Source organism: Cetorhinus maximus, chromosome 22 (genome assembly GCF_964194155.1).
Source record: "Cetorhinus maximus chromosome 22, sCetMax3.hap1.1, whole genome shotgun sequence".
Lineage (NCBI taxonomy): Eukaryota > Metazoa > Chordata > Chondrichthyes > Lamniformes > Cetorhinidae > Cetorhinus > Cetorhinus maximus.
In genome coordinates, this window is record NC_135900.1 from 49,083,111 (window position 1) to 49,106,916 (window position 23,806).

The window sequence follows — 23,806 nt, forward strand, 5'->3', positions numbered from 1 at the left end:
GGAATTCCAGGATTCTGAATCAGAGACAGTGAAGGAACAATTATATACATATGTTCATGTCAGGATAGTATACAAGGCAATGATGTTCCCACAACATTGTTGCTCTTGCCTTTTTTTTTATGGTAGAAGTCACAGCTGATACCATTCCTACAGCAGGATCTAGATAACATCTACATTTGGGCAAATAAGTGGTAGAGAAGTGGTAGACAACATTTGCATGATATAAATTCCAGTCAATTACCATTTGAATAAGAAATAATCCAACCATTTCCCAGATATTCAACTACTATCATTGAGTCTCTCAACATCAATATCTTGGGAGTCACCACTGACTAAAAGTTTTACCAGCCATATCAATACAATAGCTACACAGAGACTGGGCACTCTGTAGCAAGTGGCTCAGCTCCTGACAGCTCCAAGCCTCTTCATCATCTACAAGTCTCAGGTTAGGAGTGTGATGGAATACTTACCAGTTTCCTGGATGAGTGCAGCTGCAATAACACTCAAGAAGTTCAGCACCAGTCAGGTCAGAGCAGTAAAACATTTAAAATTAAAAACACATTTTTTGAAAGTTACTTACAGTGCAGGGACTTGAATCTGAATAGTAATGGATTTTGGTGAAACCACTTTACATTGATATGAAAGTGGCAATTTAACTGCACTGTAATTAATTTTTGTTTGGGTTTTATAAACAAAGCATGGAGTACAGTTAAAATCAAATGATGTCAACAAAATGGGGGTAATATCCATTGGCTTCACATGTGTTTAAAACTCTAGAAATGTTTGTTTTATTTGGGTTTGATTATTTGAAGTAGCCACTATTACACAGAAAATGTTCACTTTTAATATTTCACCTCTGTTTCTAGTACTGTTCAAGAGTCCTCATTGACTTTTTGTCTGCTAATAGCTTCATTTAACTAGCATTATACCGCTCATCAAACTCATTAATAAAACTGAACATCTTATGAGTTCAAGATGTTCAGATATACCTTGGACTGAACTCACTAGTATGCTCATGAATTCGAATACTTATGTTCATTAACACACATGTACACACACATACACACACAATGTTCCAATTCACTCACATGCTTATAGGTCATTGAAACTAAATGGTCTGCATCAATGCAAACAGTGTGAAACATAATTCAGATGTGAAATCACCCAAAGCAGACATAGGTAAAAGATATAATCTAACACTGCTTCAGCTTTACAACCCATTGTAGCACAAAATGAAGTTTAAATGTTGCAAGGGCTCCAAGCTTCATTTTTCAAATTCTTATCATTAAAAGAGAGCCAACAGGACAGTCTGAGTACCTTAAAACATTATCAGCATTTGAACACTAGTGAGTGAAGCTCTTCTGATAACTTAGTTTTGTACAATGACTTACAGAAAGTAAAATATCCCAAGGTGATATCCCAAGGTGAAAGAAGAATAAATGCCAAGGAAGAAGAGAAGAACTAAGAAGAGAAGGAAAAGGAGGAAAAGGGACACTTACCATGCTTACCATGTATTCCCAAAGTGCATCACAACCAATTAAGTACTTTTGAGTGATAACAAGCATGGTTATAAAGACTGGTTTTGAGCAGAACATTGTGAGGAAGCTTATAAAAGTGCATAGAAAGCTAGCACAGCAAAGAAGCTTACAGAGGTCATTCCAAGGCTGAAGGGTACAGATGAGGTTCATGGCTGGAGAATATTGCAGAGGTATGAAAGAGAGAGGTCAGGCAGGGAATTATAAGTGAGCATTTTGATTCAATGCTTTGGAAAAAATGGGGTACAATGCAAATATGCACTCTGCCATAAACTATTAATAAAAGCTAAATTCTGGTGTGCACATTTCCTCACACATTTGGTATCATACATATGAAAATCAAAAATCTGATTCTCTGGTTGCATCAAGATTGTTTCTTTTATGGTAAAACTAAATAGGGAAGCTACGTGTTCATGTGACTTCACCAGGAGTTTTTTTTTTGCCTAGTGTTTTCCCCTTTCATACTGAAGCTGACACAAGCTGATGCACATTTTACAGATACCAGCATCACATGCACACCGTCATTTTTCATGTGTAAGCCCAGACAGGAGGTGCTGGTAGGTTTCCCTGATCACTGGTGGCAACACAGCTGAGCCTATTCTTGTACTGACCCAACATTCAGACAAGTACACTATCCAACAGGAGCTTAGCTAGTTTTCTCTTCTCAAGCCTAGGAATGTGAACGGAGATCCCCACACCAATTTAGTATTGGCTGGGAGATTGAATCTTGATATTTTCTGGTCTGTATGATGAAATTTCACTCTACAGTTCCAACTGATCCAGGTCAAGATGTTTGAATGTAATAATAATACAAAAAGATGGCACAAGTTAATCAGGATTTGTGTATCGGACTTAGATGGGACCAAGGCAATTGTGTAATTGAATCGGAGTTTCTCTGTCATAAGAGCAGATGGTACATTGAAATTGAGTAATTGGAACAGGATTTGTGTGTAATGGGAGGACTGGTGATAAATTAGAATTGGGGCACTCGATCAAGATTTCTGTATAACCGGAAATGGACGATACTTTGCGATTTGACCCGCGGATTAAACAAACAGTTATCAATCATTTGGGCGATTAACTTTTTTTTGTCGATCATTGCTTTCAATCGAAATGAATTAGCATGTTATGTTGACTTGTTCTTCGAACTGATTATCGTACAGAGCTAGATAACCGTTTTAAACATTGCGAGGAAAAGTTTTTTCCGCCGAAGTTTCAATGTGGCCGGGAAGCACCTGCAGTAACAGAGTTCTGCCAGCGAGAGGCAACATTTGCTACAGGTTAGCTTCGGGGTTTCAGCACTTTTTGAAATCCGATCACGCGAACTCGGAAAGTTGTGCGGATGAATGAACTTGGTGTTGCATCTGAGGAACCTGGGTACGGCTGGCTTCCTGGAATCCCCCCCCCCCTTTTCCTTTATTCTGTGTTTTGCTGCATGAAATTTGGTCACTCACATATTTCAAGCTTCGTTAATCTGACAAAAAAAAAGACTCCACTGGAGTGCACATTACAGAACTATCATTTCAATTAATGTTCTCATTCAAAGTCATGCTGATTCACTGTTACTGCGTGGAAAATGCCCGATGCTAAACCATTTATTTACACGTATAACGACCCCTTTACCTAGCCGCAATACGGACCGTGCCTGCTTACAAAGTATGACGTGAAATAATCGATAATCTTTTCAAAATCTGCATGACCAGATGTGTGAAAATTGGTAAGAGGTCCTCATTGTAAAAGGAATGACGGGATCACTCATGATCTATGTTAATATGGGTTAACCATTCAAGCGGAATCTATGGATCCAGTGCAATTAGTTTCCCATTTTTAAAAAAAATCATAACGACGAATAGCGAGTGAGCACACGCTGAGAGTAATGAGCTGTGGAACAAAACAGCCGCCGCCAGTTTCTCTCTGTTCTAGTTCTCTAAAGGGTTTCCGAAGCCCCAGTGATGCTAAATGCCGCTCTTAAACCACGCTCAGCCCTGAGTGCAGTTTACGAGCCTGTTGGTGAGCCGAGAAGGCAGCGGTAGTGTTGCCGAGAGAGGGAAGCTCTTTCTTCGGAAAGGAAAGGGAGGGAGTCTTGTCTGGATGAAGGCCCGCAGTCTGACTTAACACAGATCTGGTTTGAATCAACAACAACCAACAACATCATCTCCTTTACTGACTTTATCTGAACTATTTAAAATACTTACACACTTCACCTATCTTTAGTTTAGCGTGGAACTACACGTCGGGAAATAATTTATTTTTAAAGGCGGCAGAAGTTAAAGTCTTAAGTACTCGACGATGGCCATTCATTTAATGTACAACAACTCAAAAAAAAAACCCTTGACTTTAACCTTATTGGAAGTTTACGTCGGGTTCCATGATGTTTAGCACCAACCAGCACGTTACACTCGCGCACTCAATAAGCACGAATGTAACGGTTGTTCTTCCAAAACCTCCCATGAAAAATGTAATGAAATCCACCTTTCCCGGAAATTTCCTGAGCTGGCCGTTTCTGTGTTACGCGACATTTTGGGAGCCGTATTGCCGAGCTCGGCGGCTGTTTGTTTAAAGTGCTTTGTGAAGTGATTTAATCAGCCAGAAGATGTGCTGGAGCCAGGGACTGATCCGGACAGATTAAAAAGCTGTTTCCCCACCGCCCCCCCCAAGGGAACATGAGCTAAATCAGTTTGGGTGAGGGGGGTGGGTGGAATGCCTCGCCTCCCCTCCCCTGTACACACACAAATGGATCAATTTCATGGATTGTTCCCCGATCACTGTGACCGGACACAGATCGCCTGTCACTCCTTATGGTTCAATTTAAACACAACTTAATGTTTTTTTAATCTGTTCCAACCAACATAACCGCCAGGCACAGCTAGCCTCTCCCTTCGCCACTCAACCAAAGCCTACCACATTCCAGCTGTAAGGCACATGTGTGTCAATGTCAGTTTCCAAGGAGAAACTGATTTCTCCCATGTAAAATTGGTCGCTCGCTTAATGTTTTTGTCTGCTGTCAGCAACCGTAGATATTTCTGGGGAGGGTGGTCGAGGATCCAAATGCCCCCCGAATGAGAGCCCATGAGTTAATCATCTATTGTCTCGAAAACCACCGACAGAAATTTTGGTACATAAAACTGCCACAGGTTATGTAGTATATAGAAAAAAAATCAAATTAAACAGAAATAGGTAGGATAAACAACATCGTGCACTTGGAAAACTAGTTCATAAACTCGGAGGATGAACTAAATATTTTTAAAATGTTCTCGTAATATTTGAACAAACGTATGGAATACAACAAGGTAAATGGTCTGTCAAAGCAAGGCATTGCATGAATTAGAAGAGTTTTAAACGGTACAGCTCAAATTCAATTGAATTCTGCTAAAACAGATATTTGCTCTATAGCGGCGGCTCCTGTTCCAAGTCCATTGAAATGATAGGTTCCATGAATTATATTCCAGTCAGATTTTTGAAGGCGTGAACTCCGATGTAAAATAACAGCGACAGATGCATTAGAAAAAAGGAAAATGACATTGGGGAAATGCGAAACTAAATGCAGTATGGGGGGAAAGGTAACATAGGTGGGCTGAGTGATAAAGGTATCTTATCACTGTTCTTTTTCAAACCTGCAAACACAAGCTCCAAACAAGGTAAAACAAACACCTACCGAGGAGAACAATACTGCACTCGCTCTGCAACATTCTGCTGTCAAGAGCAAACAATTTATAGTAACAATAAGATCATTTTCAGCACCGAACTAACATTTTATCTTCACCCATTTTCATACCTCGCTTCAACAAAAGGAACAGAAAGGCGAACACTCACCTGCATTTTCAGGGTCAGATTACGGGATAAATATCCAGGCTATTGGAGTTAATCAGAGTTCCTCTGTGGTGCTGTTTAGAATAAAACTCACTGGATGAAGAAGCCAACAGAGCGACCACGAAGCAGTTGGTTCTCAGGATTCCAGGGCAGTAAGAGGAATGGAACTGGCTTGTGTGAGCATGTTGCACCTGTTATTGAAACTCTTTCAGGTTTAGGTCCATAACTCCACACACCAACACCAGCACATGAAGAGTTCTTCCAATCCTTTAACTCCTCTAGCTCTCAATTCCCCCTCACACAGAGTCGGCTAACCTCTCCCCTCTTTTCACTGCAATTCTGATCGTTTCCGTCCTCTAATACTTTATCTCACTTTTGTCCTTTTACTGGAGTTAGCTTTAGGTTTTGAAAGTTTGTCCTTCGGTTTTATATTTTATTTACAACGGGTGCAGGCTAGTTTACCTGAGAGACAATTATTTTTTCAAATCGAGTGTCACTTCATCAATTTGGTGTGTTTGTGTATTTTTGTTTGCCAGCCTTGTCCTGTCAGAGCCCGAGTCTGTTGTAACGCGCTTCAGCCATTTCACAACCGGCTGTCACAGGAATTGCGAAGAAAATGCTGAAAACGTGAACCCACTTGAAAGAAATCAGATCTTTCACAAAAGTACTTTCTCTCTTTGGTGTTCGGTTTGTTTTTTCAGTAACCTTCTCCGACAGCAAATCGATTCACTCTCCACTCCCAGAGCTCCCAGCTGCGATCACTTGCCTCTCTTCTCGAGTTCCTAGTTTCCACTAAAGGGCTATTTTGGTCCACACATGCACCCCTCAAGTTGACAAAGTAACACATCCAGCAGTCCAAGAATTGCGTTCAACCAACGGCCACTCTCAGCCGGGAGCAAGTTAATCTCTGCAGTGCACTAATAGTTGAACATGCAAACTTCTGCAAAGTATTGCAAAAGTTTTCAAAAACTTTTTATGTTGCCTTTTTAAGAAGAAACTCCGCTTTATCTTGCTGACGCTTTCTCTCTCTCTCTCACCCCCTTTGGATCAGTGAAAGCGCGATTCGTTTCTGCCTGATCTTTGTGCAGGAGACGTTGTCCTCGCCTTCGCTGCCTCTGTACTGAGGTTCGGTGGCTGGAGGTCAAGCTGTTTAAGTTGAACAGAGTCGTTTTGCAAAGCGCTGCTCCCGAAGTCCGACTTAACACTGCTACCTGAGACAGAGACCCGCGCCTGCGCACTTACCGCCTTGCGCACAGCCCATTGGCAGGTTAACGCCTTAAAGCGAGACTGTCCCGGATCTCAAATGTAAAGTAATTCACAACAAAACTCATATAGCTTGATTTTAAAAAAAACTCGAGGGGGAAGACAGAGTTAGCATTGGTACATTTTGTCAGAGTTAAAGCTGCGAAACAATCAGGGATGATTAGTTTCTGAGCTTTGTAGTGACCTATTTTAGGTATTGGTCGTGTTTTAATGTGTACAGTCTCCTCAACAATAGCAATGAGCAGGAAATAATACGCGAATAAAGCAGTTTAAAATGATATTTTTAAAATATTTAATTATCACAAATCCTCCTGTCACCCCTTCTCCACGACCCTGTACCGCCCACATTCCCTAAATCATCCCAAATTTTTCACTTATCTTCTCTGTTCACTGCCTGTGGCCGAGTTTTGAGACTCGATTTTGCTTAAGTTTCTTTGATTCTCCAATCTGATATCGTCACTGTCATTTGAAATCCTTACCTTTCGTTTTACCAGAGATAAAACTGTATCTTCTAAGCTTTTGACTGAACAGTGAAACAGTCCCTCCTTTCTAAGAAAGTGAGCACCAGTCAATTTCATATCAGAATAAAATCGAAACTTCCTCAATTTTATACGAATTTCAGTTAATTTATTTTTTTAATAAACTGTTCCAAATTCCTGAACACCTTTACAATATGTTTAATAGTCTGTTTTGAAGATATTTTGGGGGAAGAGAATTCCGTAATTACTTTTCTTGGGTCATTGTCGTAAGTCTATGTGTGTCAGAGAACAGAGGTTTCCAGTTTCTTGATCAGCTGTATCACTGAAATGGCTATCTGACAATAATTTATTCTTAAGTGCATTGTTACCTTGTTTGGAGGACTGTAATATACTGCGTAGGTACTTTCGCACAGGTACATGCATGCAACATTCATGTGTATTCATGCACATGTATAAACATATATTTACATATAGTGTCCTCCAATCCTACACATGCGCGCGCGCACACAAGCATACAGATTTATACTTTACAATAGCACAAATGTATGTGTAAAACCAGTTTAAATACAAAACCATGACTATAAGATCAGACTACATTGCTATTAGTATACCTGGATACATGTCTATGCACAGAAGTATTTATATTGACATGCACATAGATATAAACAAATGGTCCAAGTTACATGGTGCGCCTTGTTCATTGTGCGTTTGTAACTAAAGCGTATTCCTGGTTCTACCTACATAGAAACTATAGACCATGAGGAAAGAAACAATTCTCTGAAGATCTAAACCAACACTTTTATCGGCTCTCTGATAGGAGGAGATTGGGCTTCCTGACGTGCTGAAAAGGTAAAGTTCAGGAAAAATATACACCAGCCTTCCGATGAGAAACGAATGTGGAGAAATATATTTTTGCTAATCGATTAATTTGTTAACTTTCACAAAATATACCATTATTATTCCCTTCGCCTTTAAATAATGTCTGTTGGTCCATTTTGTGGAGGCTATATATCAACTGGCATGTGAACAACTCTAAATATGACTCAATCATCTAGGCACATTTAATGTTTGAATTAAAGAAAATGGTTGCATAAGTCTTCGAAAACGGAAGATCATGGTTGCAAATGTTTTGATTACACTAACTCATTTTTTACAAGTTTATTTTGTAGCAGTGATATTGCTGCACCAATTATCTAGCCATCTTTTAAAAATGTTACAATCCATTTGTACCGAAGCAATGGCTGTTACGCAATACAAAACAAACCAACGCGTCCTACAATCAATGGGTAGGTAGAAACAAAGTTTCCGATGCTAATTCATCAGATAAACAAGTAATAAATATCAAAGAAACGTAAACTTCATGAATAAATAAATTCAACACCTAGAACCGGTATAACTCTCAATCTAGTTTGGTCTCTGCTGCCAAGTTAGCGCTCGGATTTGGTGTTTGTAACTGAAGTAGCTAACAAAACACTAAGTGGTTTGGGAATGGCGGGGATACACACACCACCATGCTTTTATCGGTGATAGGATGATATTTCTAATTTGGGATCATAGCACGATCAAATGCACGTTTTTCTGGCTTGGTAGTTTGTTACATTGAAACAGTGGACCAAAGAAGTCCTGCAACTCCCTCCCTAACACTACTGTGAGTGTACCTACACCACATGGACTGCAACCGGTTCAAGAAGCTGGTTTCCACCATCTTCTAAGAGGTAATTTGGGATGGTCAATAAATACTGGCCTCGCAAGCGACTTTCACATCCCAGGAACGAAATAAAAAGAAGTGAAACGCAGGCAACTCACCAAAACGAAACCACAGTGACAGCACACTGGATTATTACAATGACCAGGAAGATCATCAAGGTGTATGTGCAGTGGAATAGCCCTAGTGCCATGAACATGAGATGGTTGTTTGTCTATGTCAGGGGTAAGTTTTTACCCTGGTAAGGGGATACATATGGACAGTGTTAATGTATATCTTAATTATTTAATTAACTAAAGCGAATTACTCAACCTCTATCAGGAAGGCAATGACAGGAGCTAATCATTCGGGGATTCTAAAAGCCAGGATTGAATCAAAGCCTATCAGAATTGAGTTGAATCATTGTACTGTTTTTATTACAGAAATGGACATGAAGTAGTGATAAAAATGTACAATATAATCGAAAAACTATAATGATGCTGTCAATCATTTAACAATAGAACCGTAGAATTTAGCAGCCGGTCGCCATCTGTATATTAATCTGTAAACAATACATGCGCAACAGGCCAGTGTTATAACAGTGCGGCATCACATTGTAAACTCCCGATGAACTCCAACTTTTCTCGAAGTTTCACCTTCTTGAGACTTGAGCTGCTTTATTGATGCAGTGTATGTAGCTTCCAGAGGAATCGGGAAAGAGCACTGGTTCTTTTGAAGGTTGGTTTATAATCAGAATTTATTGTAACCGAGATTGCATTCAAAGTAGCCATAAGTTATTTTCGTTGTTGATGTAAATGACAACTTTGGCAAATAAACTCTTTTATGCAATACGTTTTTCTAAGTGAATATTCTTGATAGTGGAACTTAATGTGGGTAAAACATGCAGTAATTTCGAAGTGAATTATTTTGTGTATATAAATAGCTCCCACGTCCCAAAAACGCTTTTCAGCCAATTCATTGCTTGAAATGTAATGACTATTATTATGTAGGCAAACGTGGTAATAATGCTTGAGAGATAAATATTGCCCAGGACGTCTGGAGAGTTTCCTGCTCATAGTTGAGAGCCATGGACACCTGAACAGCCAAGGTTTAACATCTCATCCCAAGGATAGCACCTCCAAGAAATAGCATTCTCTCAGCATTTTGAGGTGGCTCAACAACTTACTGGAGCTTGATTCCATAACTACTAAACTCAGGCCAGAGTAATCCTACTGATCTATGTGTGAGGGGTGTAGATTGTAATAGGTCAATGCCAAGATGAACTGGAATTTAAGATATTTCAGGAAAAACTGTACCTGAACAGTGGGCTGCCTTCAAAGAAGAGATAATTCAGGCACAGTCAAGGTATATTCCCACAAAAGGGAAAAGTAAGGTAAACAAATCCAGTGCTCCCTGGATGACAAAAATAAAGAAGAAAAAGTGTACTTTTGACAAATGTCAGGTGGATAATACAATGGAGAACCAGGCTGAATTTGAAGGTTCAGAGGAGAATTGAAAAAGCAAATAAGAGAAACAAAGAGAGAATATGAAGAGAGACTGGCAGCCAATATAAAAACAATCCCAAAGTCTTCTGTAGGCATAGAAATGGTAAAAGAATGGTAAAAGGAGGAAGAGAGCTGATTAGAAACCAAAAAGGGGATTTACATATGGAGGTATGGGGCATGGCTGAGGTATTAAAAGAATAATTTGCATCTGTCTCTACCAAAGAAGGTGATGTTGTGGGAAGTGAGAGTGGAAATTGCAGAGGCACTGCAATTTATTTTCCATGCTTCCTTAGACTCTGGGGTGGTACCAGAGGATTGGAGAATTGCTAACATTACACCCTTGTTCAATAAAAGGGTGTAAAGATGAGCCCAGCAACTACAAGTCAGTCAGTTTAACCTTGGTGATGGGGAAACATGAAAAAGCAATAATCTGAACAAAATTAAGTCACTTGGGCAAATTCAGGTTAATTAAGGAAAGTCAGCACAGATTTGTTAAGAGAAAATTATGTTTAATTAACTTGGAGTTTTTTGACAATGGCAATGCTGTTGATGTGGTGTACATGGATTTCCAAAAGGCATAACATTACCACACAACAGACTTGTGAAAAAAGTTATAGCTCATGGAATAAAAAGGACAGTAGCAAAGTAGATATGAAATTGGCTGAGTGACAGGAAACAGAATAGTGGTTAATGGATGTTTTCCAGGCTGGAGGAAGGTTTGTAGTGGACTTCCCCAGGGGTCAGTATTATGACCGGGCACAATTTCAAAATTTGCAGATGATACAAAACTTGGAAGCATTGTAAACTGTAAGGATAATAGTGTAGAAGTTCAAAAGAACATGGACAAGTTGGTGGAATGGGTGGACAAGTAACAGATGAAGTTCAATGCAGAAAAATGTGAAGGTAGGAAGAATATGGAGAGACAATATAAAAAAAAGAGTACAACTCTAAAGGGGGTGCAGGAGCAGAAGGTCCTGGGTGTATATGTACATAAAAGTCATTTAAGATGGCGTGACAGGTTGAGAGAATGGTTAATACTGCACCCTAAGCTTTATTAATGGGGCATTAAATACAAGAGTGAAGTTATGTTGAATTTGTATAAGACACTAGTTCTGTCTCAGCTGGAGTATTGGGTCCAGTTCTGGGTACCATAGTTTAGGAAAGATGTGAAGAGATTGGAGAGACTGTGGAAAAGATTCAGAAGAATGATTCCAGGGATGAGGAACTTCAGATAGGTAGATAGATTGGAGAAGTTGGATGTTTTGCTTGAAGAGAAGATTGCGAGAAAATTTGAAGAGGTATTCAAAATCATGAGGGGTCTGGACAGAGTAGATAGAGAGAAATTGTTCCCACCGGTGAAAGGATGGCGAGGGAGAGGGCACGAGTTTAAAGTAATTGGCAGAAGAAGCAAAGGCAACAAGAGGCAAACGTTTACATGCAGCCAAAGGTTGAGTTCTGGAATGCACTGCCTGAGGGTGTGGTGGAGGCAGGTTCAATCGAGGCATTCAAAAGACTGTTATCTGAAAAGGAACAATGTGCAGGGTTACTGGGAGAAGACGGGAATCACACTAGGCACATTGCTCATTCGGAGAGCCGGTGCAGACACGATGGGCCGAATGGCCTCCTTCTGCACTGTAACAACGCTGTGATTCCATGATGGCGTTCCTTCCTTGATTTTATAGGGAACCAATGTCCGGGAGATTAGATCCTATTGAGTTTGTTATACCGTGCTTGTATTACTCATCTGTCAGTACAGTATACATCCCAGGTGATCATTAGATTTAGTGCCATTGTGCATCCGGCAATTTCAGTGGGATTATTCAGTATCGTCCTTCTCAGAGAAGCCCATGAGAAATCACTTCGATATGTCTCCACGTCCTAAGGTGGCGCTGTCCTATTTAAGCCAGATCATACAGGTAAGTGGATAAGTTATTCAAACATAAGACATTTGGAAATATAGTCATAATTTAAAATCCTGTCGATTCCTGGCCCTCGGTCTCTTCAGTTTCCTTGTGTAAAATTCTGTTTTACAGCCATTAGCTAATTAACTGCAAAGCCTCCGTTTAAAGTCAGGGAGGAGGCAGGCAGTTCATAGAGCAGAGTTAAAACCTTAAATGCCGTATCTTCAAGGATCTGTTTATTTTTAAATTGGGCGTATTTCCAGAAAATATCATTCTCTTTAATTGACTTGTAACGGGTCAGAATGAAGGACAGTCTCTCCTTATAACCTGCACTATTTGGAAGCATTTTATTATAGAGATAGTGTGGAGCGCAGCTTGTTTTATCATGAAGGTCACCACGTTGTTCAATTTGCTGCTTTTCAAAGAGACAAACTAATTGCTGTATTTTGGCGTTATTTTAAGATTTTGTTATTTCAAGCATTTTAATTCAGTGTATTTGGCGCCGTTGGCAAACCGCATCATTCCACAAAACACACCCAACGCAATTTGGAAAATGATTAAATGTGAGTTGCTCTTTTCTCCAACACCCATTCATCCTGTTTTACTGTAGGTCTGAGCGGATGTGGAGCTGGTTCTATTTCTAAGTATTAACCGCTTCATTTCTGAGAAAGTCGCCAAGAGACTACCTCGAGGAAAAATGCAACACATCGTTTTCATTTTAAAAAGCCTCTGGAGTAAATGAATCAAAATAACGACAAATACTCTTCTCGACCTTTTCCAGCACCATTATACCTTAAATTAATTGTGTAGCATTCGAATATATTTTACCCATTTACTTCTCCAGAACTTTCGAACGCCCGCTCCCCAGTGCCTTTTGGATTTTCATGAAGCATTTAACATTAAACCATTTTTAAAATCCTTGCTGTATTTAAACTTAGAATTCCATACACGCTGTTAGATCACTGTCTTTTCTAAACGCGTGAAGAGGGACTCTCATAGCTCCCGAACGGAGAGGAAGAGGGGATCACTTCACTTGTAAGACTTCTGATTTCACCAAAACTTTTCCCTGTCGGTAGCAGGCTTTAACCCGGGAACGGGAATACCATCCTGAACAGGTACAACATAGATCAGCCAATTTACCAATACAATGATAATGAATGGAGATTGAAAATCATGATCTACTATCTTCAGACCGCTTGCTGCCAAAGAATGGGAAGAGAGTATGAGCAACTGGAATTGAAGGAATATCCAAAGTTCCAGGTGAAAATCCTCTTCTAATTATTCCACACCCCAGATTTATGTAGAGTTGAGGCCAGAATGATTGACACTCATCAAGAGTTTGCAGGGAATAACAACATGTTTTTCAAGGGTTTTCAGGGAACTGATATGGTTTTGACATTTGGTAGTATGTTAAGCATGCTGTTGTATAGACAGAAACCAATGATTGAAAGCTCTTTTTCTTCCATTGGGTGGATGGTTAGATCAGCCAGAGAGCAAATATACAGCACTTTGCGGAACATTGAAATAAAACCAACAGTTATCAACTGGACTTTTAAACAATCAAGTTATGAGGGTAAACAATATTACATGTAAAATTGGAGCAGGTAATTAAGAACACATTTTCAGATGTCTCGGAAGAATCCTTGGGGCTGACCATTGACTTTGAAGATCCAGTTGGAAATATTCATTTTTCTCAACACTCAAGCCAGAATTGTGTTGATCATCAGAAAAATCATAGTTTTTTTAAGTTAAGCCTGCTGACATTGCTATTAATGATACAACGAGATTACATGACATTAGGAAACATGGCTACTTCAGTTTATGGTCCTCTAAAAGTCAAGAGAATGTAAATGTAAACCCATTTTTTCTTTGTAATTGGTGTCGGATGAATTCTGGTAATAATGCTGAGTTTACAATCTTGGGATTTGTGAATTGGGAGATATGAGAAGAGATTCACAGAACAGGACTTCTTACCATTGACTGTTTCACCCTCCTTGGCTAGTCACTCAACTTGAATCAGATTATACACACTTTCAGCATTATATTCTACTCATGAATCCCACATTCTACACACTACCAGAAATTCTTATTGTTAGCTCCAACATTGTTCACCTCTGCTTCTACCTTACCAACACTGCTACTAAAATTTTTATTGCTTTAATCTTGACTTCTCCTTTGGCTTTTTTGCTACCCTCCAAACAGTCATCTTCCATAAGTACTAAACCATCCAAAACCTTACTGCCTGCATCCTGTGCTGTAATAAGTCTTATTTTCCCATCCTCACCATCCTACACCAGCTTGTCATCCCAGTAGATTACATTTAAAATCGCTGTTTTTCATCTACAAATTTCTTCTTGCCCTCACCCACCCTACTTCTGCAAACTTAAACCAGCCTTACGTCTCCTCTTGCATCCTCTAGCCTCTGTACAATCTCCTCCTTACAATTCCCCTAACAGCCACTTGGTTCTACTCAGTGGATCTCTCTCCCGAACTCCTCTGCTCTTCCAAATGCATCCTTTGACTAACTGTTAGGATGCTTCTTCATAAATCTTCCATAAACATTGAGCATCTAAAACTTTTATTCAGCTGCAAAGTATTGTCAAAGTTCTCTTTCATTAAAGGCACTAGGTGTTAATTTTTGACTGTTATCAATGGTAAAAAAAGAGCATGGGGGGGTACAAAAATTCGTTTGAAGAGTCAATTGAGTAGAAAGGGGTTCAAAGAAGCAGAAATGGATCTCACAGAGGAAAGGAGCCTGGTGAGTCACAGCAAAGGAGAAAAAGACTGCTGGGTGCTGGGGGTAGAAAGCTACAAGAACATAGCTCATATACCATTTGGAGGGAGCTACCAGTAGCACAGAAATGCACACCAGTGTCAAAAAAGATACAATGACCTGAAGACAGCAGCCAAGTTAATACATCGGCCACATTGTGTTTTCTTCATTGGGCACCAGTGGCACTGATATTCCCTAAGTAAAATTAATAGCCCACAAATTATTAAATGTGATGTCAGTTGGAATCTGGGGAGTGTCTTCACATTGCTTCCCCTTTCTAACAGTATGTGTGTGTCGTGCTGTACTACCTAATATTGTGCTATTTCTTGGTGACTAACCACAGATGACATTTTTATGCCTTTCATCAGAAGCCCTCACATGTGGTTAAGATATCCGCCATACTCGGCAACATTAAATAAGTGTTGTTAGGCCTGTTCCCCGGTATTTTGAACAGCTGGTCCATGCTTGGAAAGCAAATTTCTTTTACAATTTGGACCCAGGAGTTCAGGATCTTTGTCCTAATCGGCTTTGAATAGATCATAGAATCATAGCATGATACAGCATAGAAGGAAGCCATTTGGCTCATCATGCCTAATCCAGCTTTTTGGTAAATCTATCCAATTAGTCCCATTCCTTGCTCTTTGTCTATAGCCTGCAACTGTTTCCACTTTAAGTAATTATTGTGTTTTCTTTTGAAAGCTATTATTGAATCTATTTCCATCACCCTTTCAGGCAGCGCATTACAGATCATAACGACTCACTGCGTAAAATTTGTTTTTCTCATTGTTGCCTCTGATTATTTGCCAATGAGTTTACATCTGTGAATGAAATTAAATGAAAGGTACCGTAGTCCCAGAGGACCATGGGCTGCTCTCTCATCAGAGAGAGATGACTAGTGGTGAGTTTAACCTGAGGGTCACCACACCTCAGGCAAAGGGTGAGGTTAAGAAGGCGGGGACTTTGTGGACCTCAGCTGATACTGGAATTGAACCTGTGCTGTTGGCATCACTCTTTGTGTCCTCTGGTTAACAACCCTTCTGCCACTGAACACAGTTTCTCCTTATTTACCATATCAGAACCCTTCATAATTTTGAACACTTCTAGCAAATTTCCTTGACCTTCTCTACGCTAAGAAGAACAATCCCAATTTCACTGGCCTGTTCATGTAACTGACGTCTTTCATCCAGCATACAATCAAACTAAATCTCCTGTGTTCCTTTTCTAAATCCTTGACATCCTTCCTGAAATGTGGTGTCCAGTATTGGCAACAGTACTCCCTAACCATTGTTTTATAAAGGCTTAGAACAACTTTCTTGCTTTTTGTACTATATGCCTCTATTTAGAAAGCCATGGACTCCTTATGCTTTTTTAACCATCTGCTCAACTTGTCCCGCCGTGTTCAAAGAGTTGTGTACATACACCTTCTTTAAAATTATATAGATGTGAGATAACGAGATAATTTCAGCTTCTCCTCTACCATCTCCACTTCCACACTTGCGCTCTATGGTTCACTCAATGTACTACCTTCAAACTCACTTGGAAATTCTCCCAGCGTGGATGTATCTGTGCTTCTGCTAGTCAGAGTGAAATTGAAAGGCTGAATGTGGTGTGAAGTACATAGTTGCTCCTGATCAATGATTCCTCACTCAACAATTTCTGACAACCCTTCAGACTCAGAGAATACGTATAACCAGTAAGACCCCATTACAATTTGGTGCCATGTAACAAGGGTTAGATTAACGGTCTGATCTATGGAACTCCAATCCAATAGTACTCACTATACACCGAAAAACTGCAGACAACCGCTGTATCAGTTTCTTTGAATCAAGTATGATTATTAATACAGTGTGTATGCATTGCACAGGTCAATTTCTTCAAGAATTTTACTACATGTTTGTATTCTAATGAATGGGAGGCAGGTGCTAAGTGGTGACTGAGTATGAAAGAGCCCCAAATATTCTTAAAGTCCAGGACCCCAAAATTCTTAATCCAGGCCCTTCATTGAATTCAAACTTTGATATCAGCATGTGCATTATTGCATAACACGAACAATAAAGGAATGATAAGTGCTACATAGATCTTGAGCTGAGGCCAAGTCTCCAGCATCCTCAATTTAGCTCAGACAAAAGTTCCATTGGCCTGCCGTTAATGTTGTCAGCTGTCCCTTGATTTAAGGATGACAGCTACTCAGGGTCATGAGTTTCTGCCATGGGTCTTCATGTGACTGAACAGGCCGATTCTCGATGGACAAATCTTTGGGCAGGACGTCCCACAAGGTAGTGGGACCCGGAGTGCAGGATTTGCTTCCTTTTTTTCCTTCTCTGCCATCTCTCTGCCTCATCATTAAGACGTTTAGATTCAAAGCATGATGCAGCTGGATGGACAAGTTGTTGCCATTTTGAATGATTGGTAGCAAGCTCCTTCCAGTCATTAATATCAATGCTGCTGCACTTCAAGGAGAGCTTCAGAGTGTTTTAAACATAGAAACATAGAAACTAGGAGCAGGAGTAGGTCATTCGGCCCTTTGAGCCTGCTCCACCATTCAATATGATCATGGCTGATCCTCTATCTCAATGCCGCTTTCTCTCCATACCCCTTGATTCCCCTAATATCCAAAAATTTATCAATTCCTTTCTTGAATATACTCAGTGACCTGGCCTTCACAGCCTTTTGTGGCAGAGAATTTCATAGGTTGACCATTCTGTGAGTGAAGAAATTTTTCCTCATCTCAGTCCTAAATGGCCTGCCCCGTATCCTGAGACTGTGGCCCTTGGTTCTAGACTCCCAGGGGAAACATTCTCCCTGTATCCAGTCTGTCTAGCCCTGTTAGAATTTTATATGTTTCAATCAGATCCCCCCTCATTCTTCTAAACTCTAGTGAATACAGGCCCAGTCGAACCAATCTCTCCTCATACAACAGTCCTGCCGTCCCCGGTATCAGCCCACTGGACCTTCACTGCACTCTCTCTATAGCAAGTATTGTCATGAAACTATTAATGTGTATAATATTTTGGAAAATATTTTCCATTTAAAATAGAGGTTTAGCCTGTGGGTATGTCTTAATTGGATTAAAGCCACCTAGTCTTGATGCTTTGATGGGTACTAGTTTTTGATATGTAAGGGAGGTAGTATGCATTTGCATTTTTTTGAATAGAGCATTCAAGGGGCTGGATTTTGCCATCGGCGAGCAGGGGGCGGGGCCCACTCGCCGACGGCAAAATGACACGGGATGACGTCGGGGGTTCCCCCCAATGTCATCCCGCCCCATTTAAATTTTCAGGAAGGCGGGGGCACAGCGAGATCAGCTGCAGGCCTGCCGACCTGTCAATGGCCAATTGAGGCCATTGACAGGATCATTAAGCCAATTAAAGGCCCTGCCCGTCCAACCTTAAGGTTGGCGGGCAGGCCAGGAGCCCCAGCGGGATGAGGTTTCATTTAGGGTTTAAAAAAGTTTATTAAAGTTTCAGTGAAATTTATTAACATGTCCCGTCTTGTGTGACATTGTCACATGAAGGGGACATGTTAAGGATTTTATTATTTTTCTATTTTTAAAGTTTATAAAGCTGTCAGTGATCTCCCTGAGGCAGCACTTAGCCTCAGGGAGATGTGTGCTCTTACGTGCGCATGCGCGAAAGAGCGCACTCTCGCATTTGGGGAATTCTCCCCGGCCCGCACAGGACGCACATGGCGCTTCCCGGCGGACGTCACGCTGGGCAGGCCTTAATTGGCCCGCCCACTTAAAATGGCGGCGGGGCCTGCTTCTCCGGCGGGGATCGGCTCCCCGTCCGCTGGAGATTGGTTCGGACCTGCCCACCCGACAGGCAGAAAATTCTGCCCAAGGAGCGGGGTGAAAACTTGATGCCTTTCTAACAGCTATCAAGCAATATGTTTGTATTACTAATAAAATTGGTACAATGAATGGGTTTCATTGTTAAAAGGTAAAGTTCAAAGGGACAATGGGCAGGATCATCCTGCTGGCGAGCGGGGGTTGGGGCCCACTCATCGACACATAAAATAAACTCCGACATCACCCCACGCCATTTCAATTTTCAGGTTGGCGGGGGCACAGCCAAGTCAGCTGCGCACCCGCCGACCTGTCAACGGCCTTTTGATACCATTGATAAACTAATTAAGGTAATTAATGGGCCTGCCCATCCGACCTTAATGTTGGCGGGCAGGCCAGGAGCCCTGGCGGGCTTTGGAAAAAGCATGAAACCTCATCCACGGGCAGAATGGGGTTTCATAAGGGTATTTAAATTTTTATCAAATCTTTCAATAAAAGTTATGGACATGTCTCAACTCATGTGACAGTGTCACATGAGGAGACGTCAAGGAAACTTTGTAATCATTTCTGTTAAAAATTTTAATTCCGAGCCGATCTCCCTGAGGCAGCACTTAGCCTCAGGGAGATCTGTGCACTCTTTTGCATGCATGTACAAAACAGCACACTCCTGGCTCAGGGAATCCCCCCCTAGCCCGCACAGGGAGCGCATAGCACTTCCTGGCGGATGTCACGCTGGGCAGGCCTTAATTGGCCTGCCCATGTAAAATAGCAGCGCGCCCCCAATCGGGGGCAAGACCGCCTGCGCCCGATCCTGCACTTCGCCCCCCAACAGGAGGAAAATTTTTCCCAATGAGAATTTGAATTCAATGGAGGTGGTAGGTATAACTTCAGCAGTTTTTGGGTGTGCAGAGCAGAGGCAATGTAAGATCAAAAGGCAGCTGCAAGCCTCCAACTGGTTCCACAGTGAAAATAACCTCATTTTGAATTCGTAAGGTGAAAATGCTTTGTCTGGTATTTGGTTAAGTCTATCAGTTGCTATTGCCTTAATGGAGATTAGTTTGGGAATTTGTTAAAAGTTATGATATTAGCAATTTGTAGCCATGTATATATAGTTTAAGCTGTGTAAATTAATGAAGTGTTTCCATTAGTTCAATGTAAAGCCTCAAGAACTAGCCTGATTCCTGAATTTAGAGCCGCATCTCAAACATAACACTTAAAATATAGGTTATGACAGTTGTTTAAAGTTCCTCTCTGGGATTTTTAAATAACTCTGCTTTATCAACTGCAACATTCATAACAGGTATATCCTTGAGACCAAAACTGCACGCAATATTCCAGGAGTGGTCTCACCAAGGCCCTGTATGACTGCAGTAAGACATCCCTACTTCTGAACTCAAATCCTCTTGCAATGAAGGCCAGCATACGATTTGCCTTCCTAATTACTTGCTGCACTTGCCCATTTACTTTCATTGACTGGTGTACAAGGACACCCAGATCCCGTTGTACATCTTTGTTTTCTTCGTCCTCTCCTGGAAATCTGGCCATCTGAGAGTTGAGGAAACACATCCTGGCAGGGGAGGTGCTTTTCGGCCATCCAGACACAATGTCTAGTCTATCAAAGTTGATTTTGTTGAAGTTATGCCTAAATGATTGTGGAACTGCTTTCAAGAAGGACACTAGCACTTGTTCAATGGGCCTCCCATTGAATCCGGAGGATGTAGCGAAGGCATGGCTGATGGAATTTTTCTGACGATCTTATGTGTTGCTGATACGCAGCCCAGGTATAGGAATACAGTACAGGAGTGTGGTGACAACACCTGCTTTGTACACTAGGACTTCTGTTGACATGCGGCGATCTTTGCTGTCAAACAATCGCTGCTGTAGTTTGTAGAAGGTTGAGCTGGCGCAGATGGTCCAGTGTTGGATCTCCCTGTCAATAGTGGCCTTTTGAGAAAGGTGGCTGCCAAGGTATGGGAAGTGCTTAATATATTCCAAAGTCTCTCCTTCAACATATGTGGTAGTGGAATATTTGGCTGACCAATTGTGGGTTAAAATATGAGTTTTGTTCTGGCAACATTCAAGGACAGGCCAAGTTTCTTATATGCAGAATTGAAGAATTGAGTGGCTTGCAAATCTGATGCAGAGTGTGCAATGACACTGCAGTCATCCATAAACTGTGTATGTCTATGTGGTCAATTTAGTTTTGTCATGGAGGTGATTGAAGTTAAAGAGTTTACCATCTCGGGGACATTTAATACTCACATCAGAGCACAGTTGATCTTTGATGAGTTGATAGGTACTGTCAGGCAGATTGTAAATAGAATGGGGGCTATCACACAGCCTTGCTTGACACCAGTCCAGCTTCCATCAGCACACCTGGCTTATTTATCATCTGCTTCCTCACCCATCACACAGAACTAGACATGCAGGGACTGATTCATCCACCTCGGTCTGCTTCCTGAATGTTTTCACTCCTTGCACCCTTTCCTCAGTCTCATTCTCATTGGCAGCAGTATTCCTGTCCACAGCATCAACAATTCCTATGCTAGTCAAGATTTCAGGACTTCCCTTATCAACACTGACAATGGCTTCAGAAGTTGTGTCTGCTGGCAGTTGAGTCAAGAGCTTGGCAATGTTGGTTGCTGTTGAGTTGATCATTGGTGTCTATGTGAGACCCATATCTGTGTCAAATGCAGCCGCTTACTCTGCTAGTGGGATGAATTTACTGTGTTGATAGTAAATAGCAATATTCTGCTTTCAGATACAGACAATTGTTGAGAGCCCAGTTTGTTGACTCTCAAGGTGACTTCGCTTGTTGCCTTACTTTAGTGAAAGCGATGTAGCCCACCCCCAAAAGAAATTCATCACTCAGAGTAACAGTACCATAAAAACAAGGGGCCATAGGTGAGGTGGTTTGGTGGGGATGATGGTTGTGGCGGGGTTTGGGGGGGGTGTGCGTGGTAAATTCTCATTCACCAGTAGCTTTCCCCCCTGGTTCTGCATATCCCCTCTACCAAAACCACCAGAACAATTAACTGCTTAGTCTTTTTGCCAATTTCAGCATTTTTCATTCATACAAGCTACATTGATTGGATAGAGCTTGTTCAAAAGGCCAGTTCCATCAGCATTAAATTAAAGTCTTTGACTTTGAGTGAGGTCTATTTCAAGAATTTTATCAAACACCTAATTGTTGACACCTTTGTGTTAACATCAGTTACTTCCCCAGACATGGAACAGCAGAATCTTTGAAGCACTGATTTAGATGCAGAAACAGGGTCGGAAATTAATTCTTTGCTGAATCCATTTATTTGCCTGTTGCAGAAATTTTATATTGAATAGTCCAAGAGGTTTAGCTGCTCTGGCTTCTTTGAATTAGATTGAATTCAAATTAAATGGAACATTTCATGGGTCAGAACATATTTAGGGTGTAAATTTAAATTCAATTTCAAATTAGCTATTAGTCGAATGAAAATGTTCAAATTAAGCAACACATCTTGAATATATTTTCAGTTTAAGTGCACAATTTCAATTCAAAATAATTGATAATTTGAATATGCTTCTTAATCCTCTGTCTTAGTGAAAAAGCTCCAATTTTTTGATATTATTCCCAGTATCCTAGAGATTTTTTACTGTACTGGCTCCATGGCACCAGCAACCTTCCTATGCTACACACAATAATTCAACCACAATGTAACCAATATCTTGCCTAAATTTATCATTATTTTTGTATTTAATATCCATACATAAAACCAAGAATTCTTTTGCGCTTTGATGACTTTTTCTGCCTGCTCTTTGATCTTTAAAGACTTACATATCTCTGTACCTGTACTCTGTTAAGAATATTATATTTAGGACACACTAGTTCAAATTTCTCTGCATGAAACTGCTTCCTCCACCATCCTGCTAATCTATTATGTAATCCTGGAATCATTCTCACAATTGGTCATGTCTGTAAATGTATTGGTCCAGATTTTGATGTGAGCAGTGAAGGAAAGTCGTTCACGGTTTACCTCCTGTACAGTTGCCCACAGACATTTTGCGGGCGCATCAGAGATTTCCAATTATCAAGCATCTTTGAATTTGGTGCCCTCTACAGGAGATGTGCAAGGTCTGTGTTTTCAACAACTGAATTTGCAGAAATCCCCACTGAGACACGCAGACAACAAAATAGGAAGTAAAAAAAGAAATATAAATTGCATTTTAAATCATTGTAAAGAAAGCGAAATAAAGATTTGGATATACACTTGGGATTAACAGAATGACATAAAAGAACATAACACAAACTATATGATTTTTAAAATTCTGAAACATCAATTTTCTTCTGACGGAATGAACTCCACATTTGTGAAATTAACTTTTTGGGGCCATGGAGGTTTAGCGTGTAATTATTACTGAACCCCCCAAAAAAATCAGTAACTCCTGATTGAACAAGCCCCAACACCTATTTCAGCCATTTTTAGAATGAGAATAGTGGGTAATTAGCCCAAACTCATGTCCATAATCTTTATGCAGATTTCATCCATGAAGACTGCAACAGCACAACCTGTGGAAGAGCAGGGTATCACTGACAGCAACTTCTTCATTTCCACATTTAACTGTGCATCTGCAAATGCCAGAGTTTGCTGTCAGTTTTGTAATCATGGCGAGCACTGATGACCTTGACATTATTAGTCTAGCTAAATCTGGGCCAATGTCATAAAAATTCATCAGATGCCTATGCTGAAATGAAAGGTAAAATATATGCCAGCACATTTCCCTGGGCACCCACTACCCTAGTCTCACTAAAAGAAAACATCTACTTACCCATACCTGCTGTTTTCTAGCCATCGCTGTGGTTATATTTCCTTTAATGCCACTTGGCCCAAATTGGTGTCAGAGGCAGCTTTGAAACATTCATTTTGTACAAGATCTGCCAAACAGGGCAGCAGACTGGACTTTCAGTTTATGATGTTAGTTGAAGAAGAGATTGTATTTATATTAAAAAAAAGCATTTCTGTTACGAAGGGCAGAATTTCCTGGTCGGCGTGTGGGAGTGGGGCCCGCACGCCGACGGGTAAAATAATGCCGGGTGA

At 40.7% G+C, this 23,806-nt stretch overlaps 1 protein-coding gene across 1 annotated transcript in view; it reads right to left on the reverse strand.

Annotated features, from left to right (window-relative positions):
- The window catches only part of wnt5b (wingless-type MMTV integration site family, member 5b), a 152,059-nt gene extending 145,483 nt beyond the window's left edge, over positions 1-6,576 (reverse strand). The window contains exon 1 of the mRNA XM_078568274.1: positions 5,349-6,576. Coding sequence (XP_078424400.1) covers positions 5,349-5,354 — 6 coding nt within the window. The 5' untranslated portion in view covers positions 5,355-6,576. The remainder of the gene's footprint in view (positions 1-5,348) is intronic.
- Positions 6,577-23,806: the final 17,230 nt, after the last annotated feature.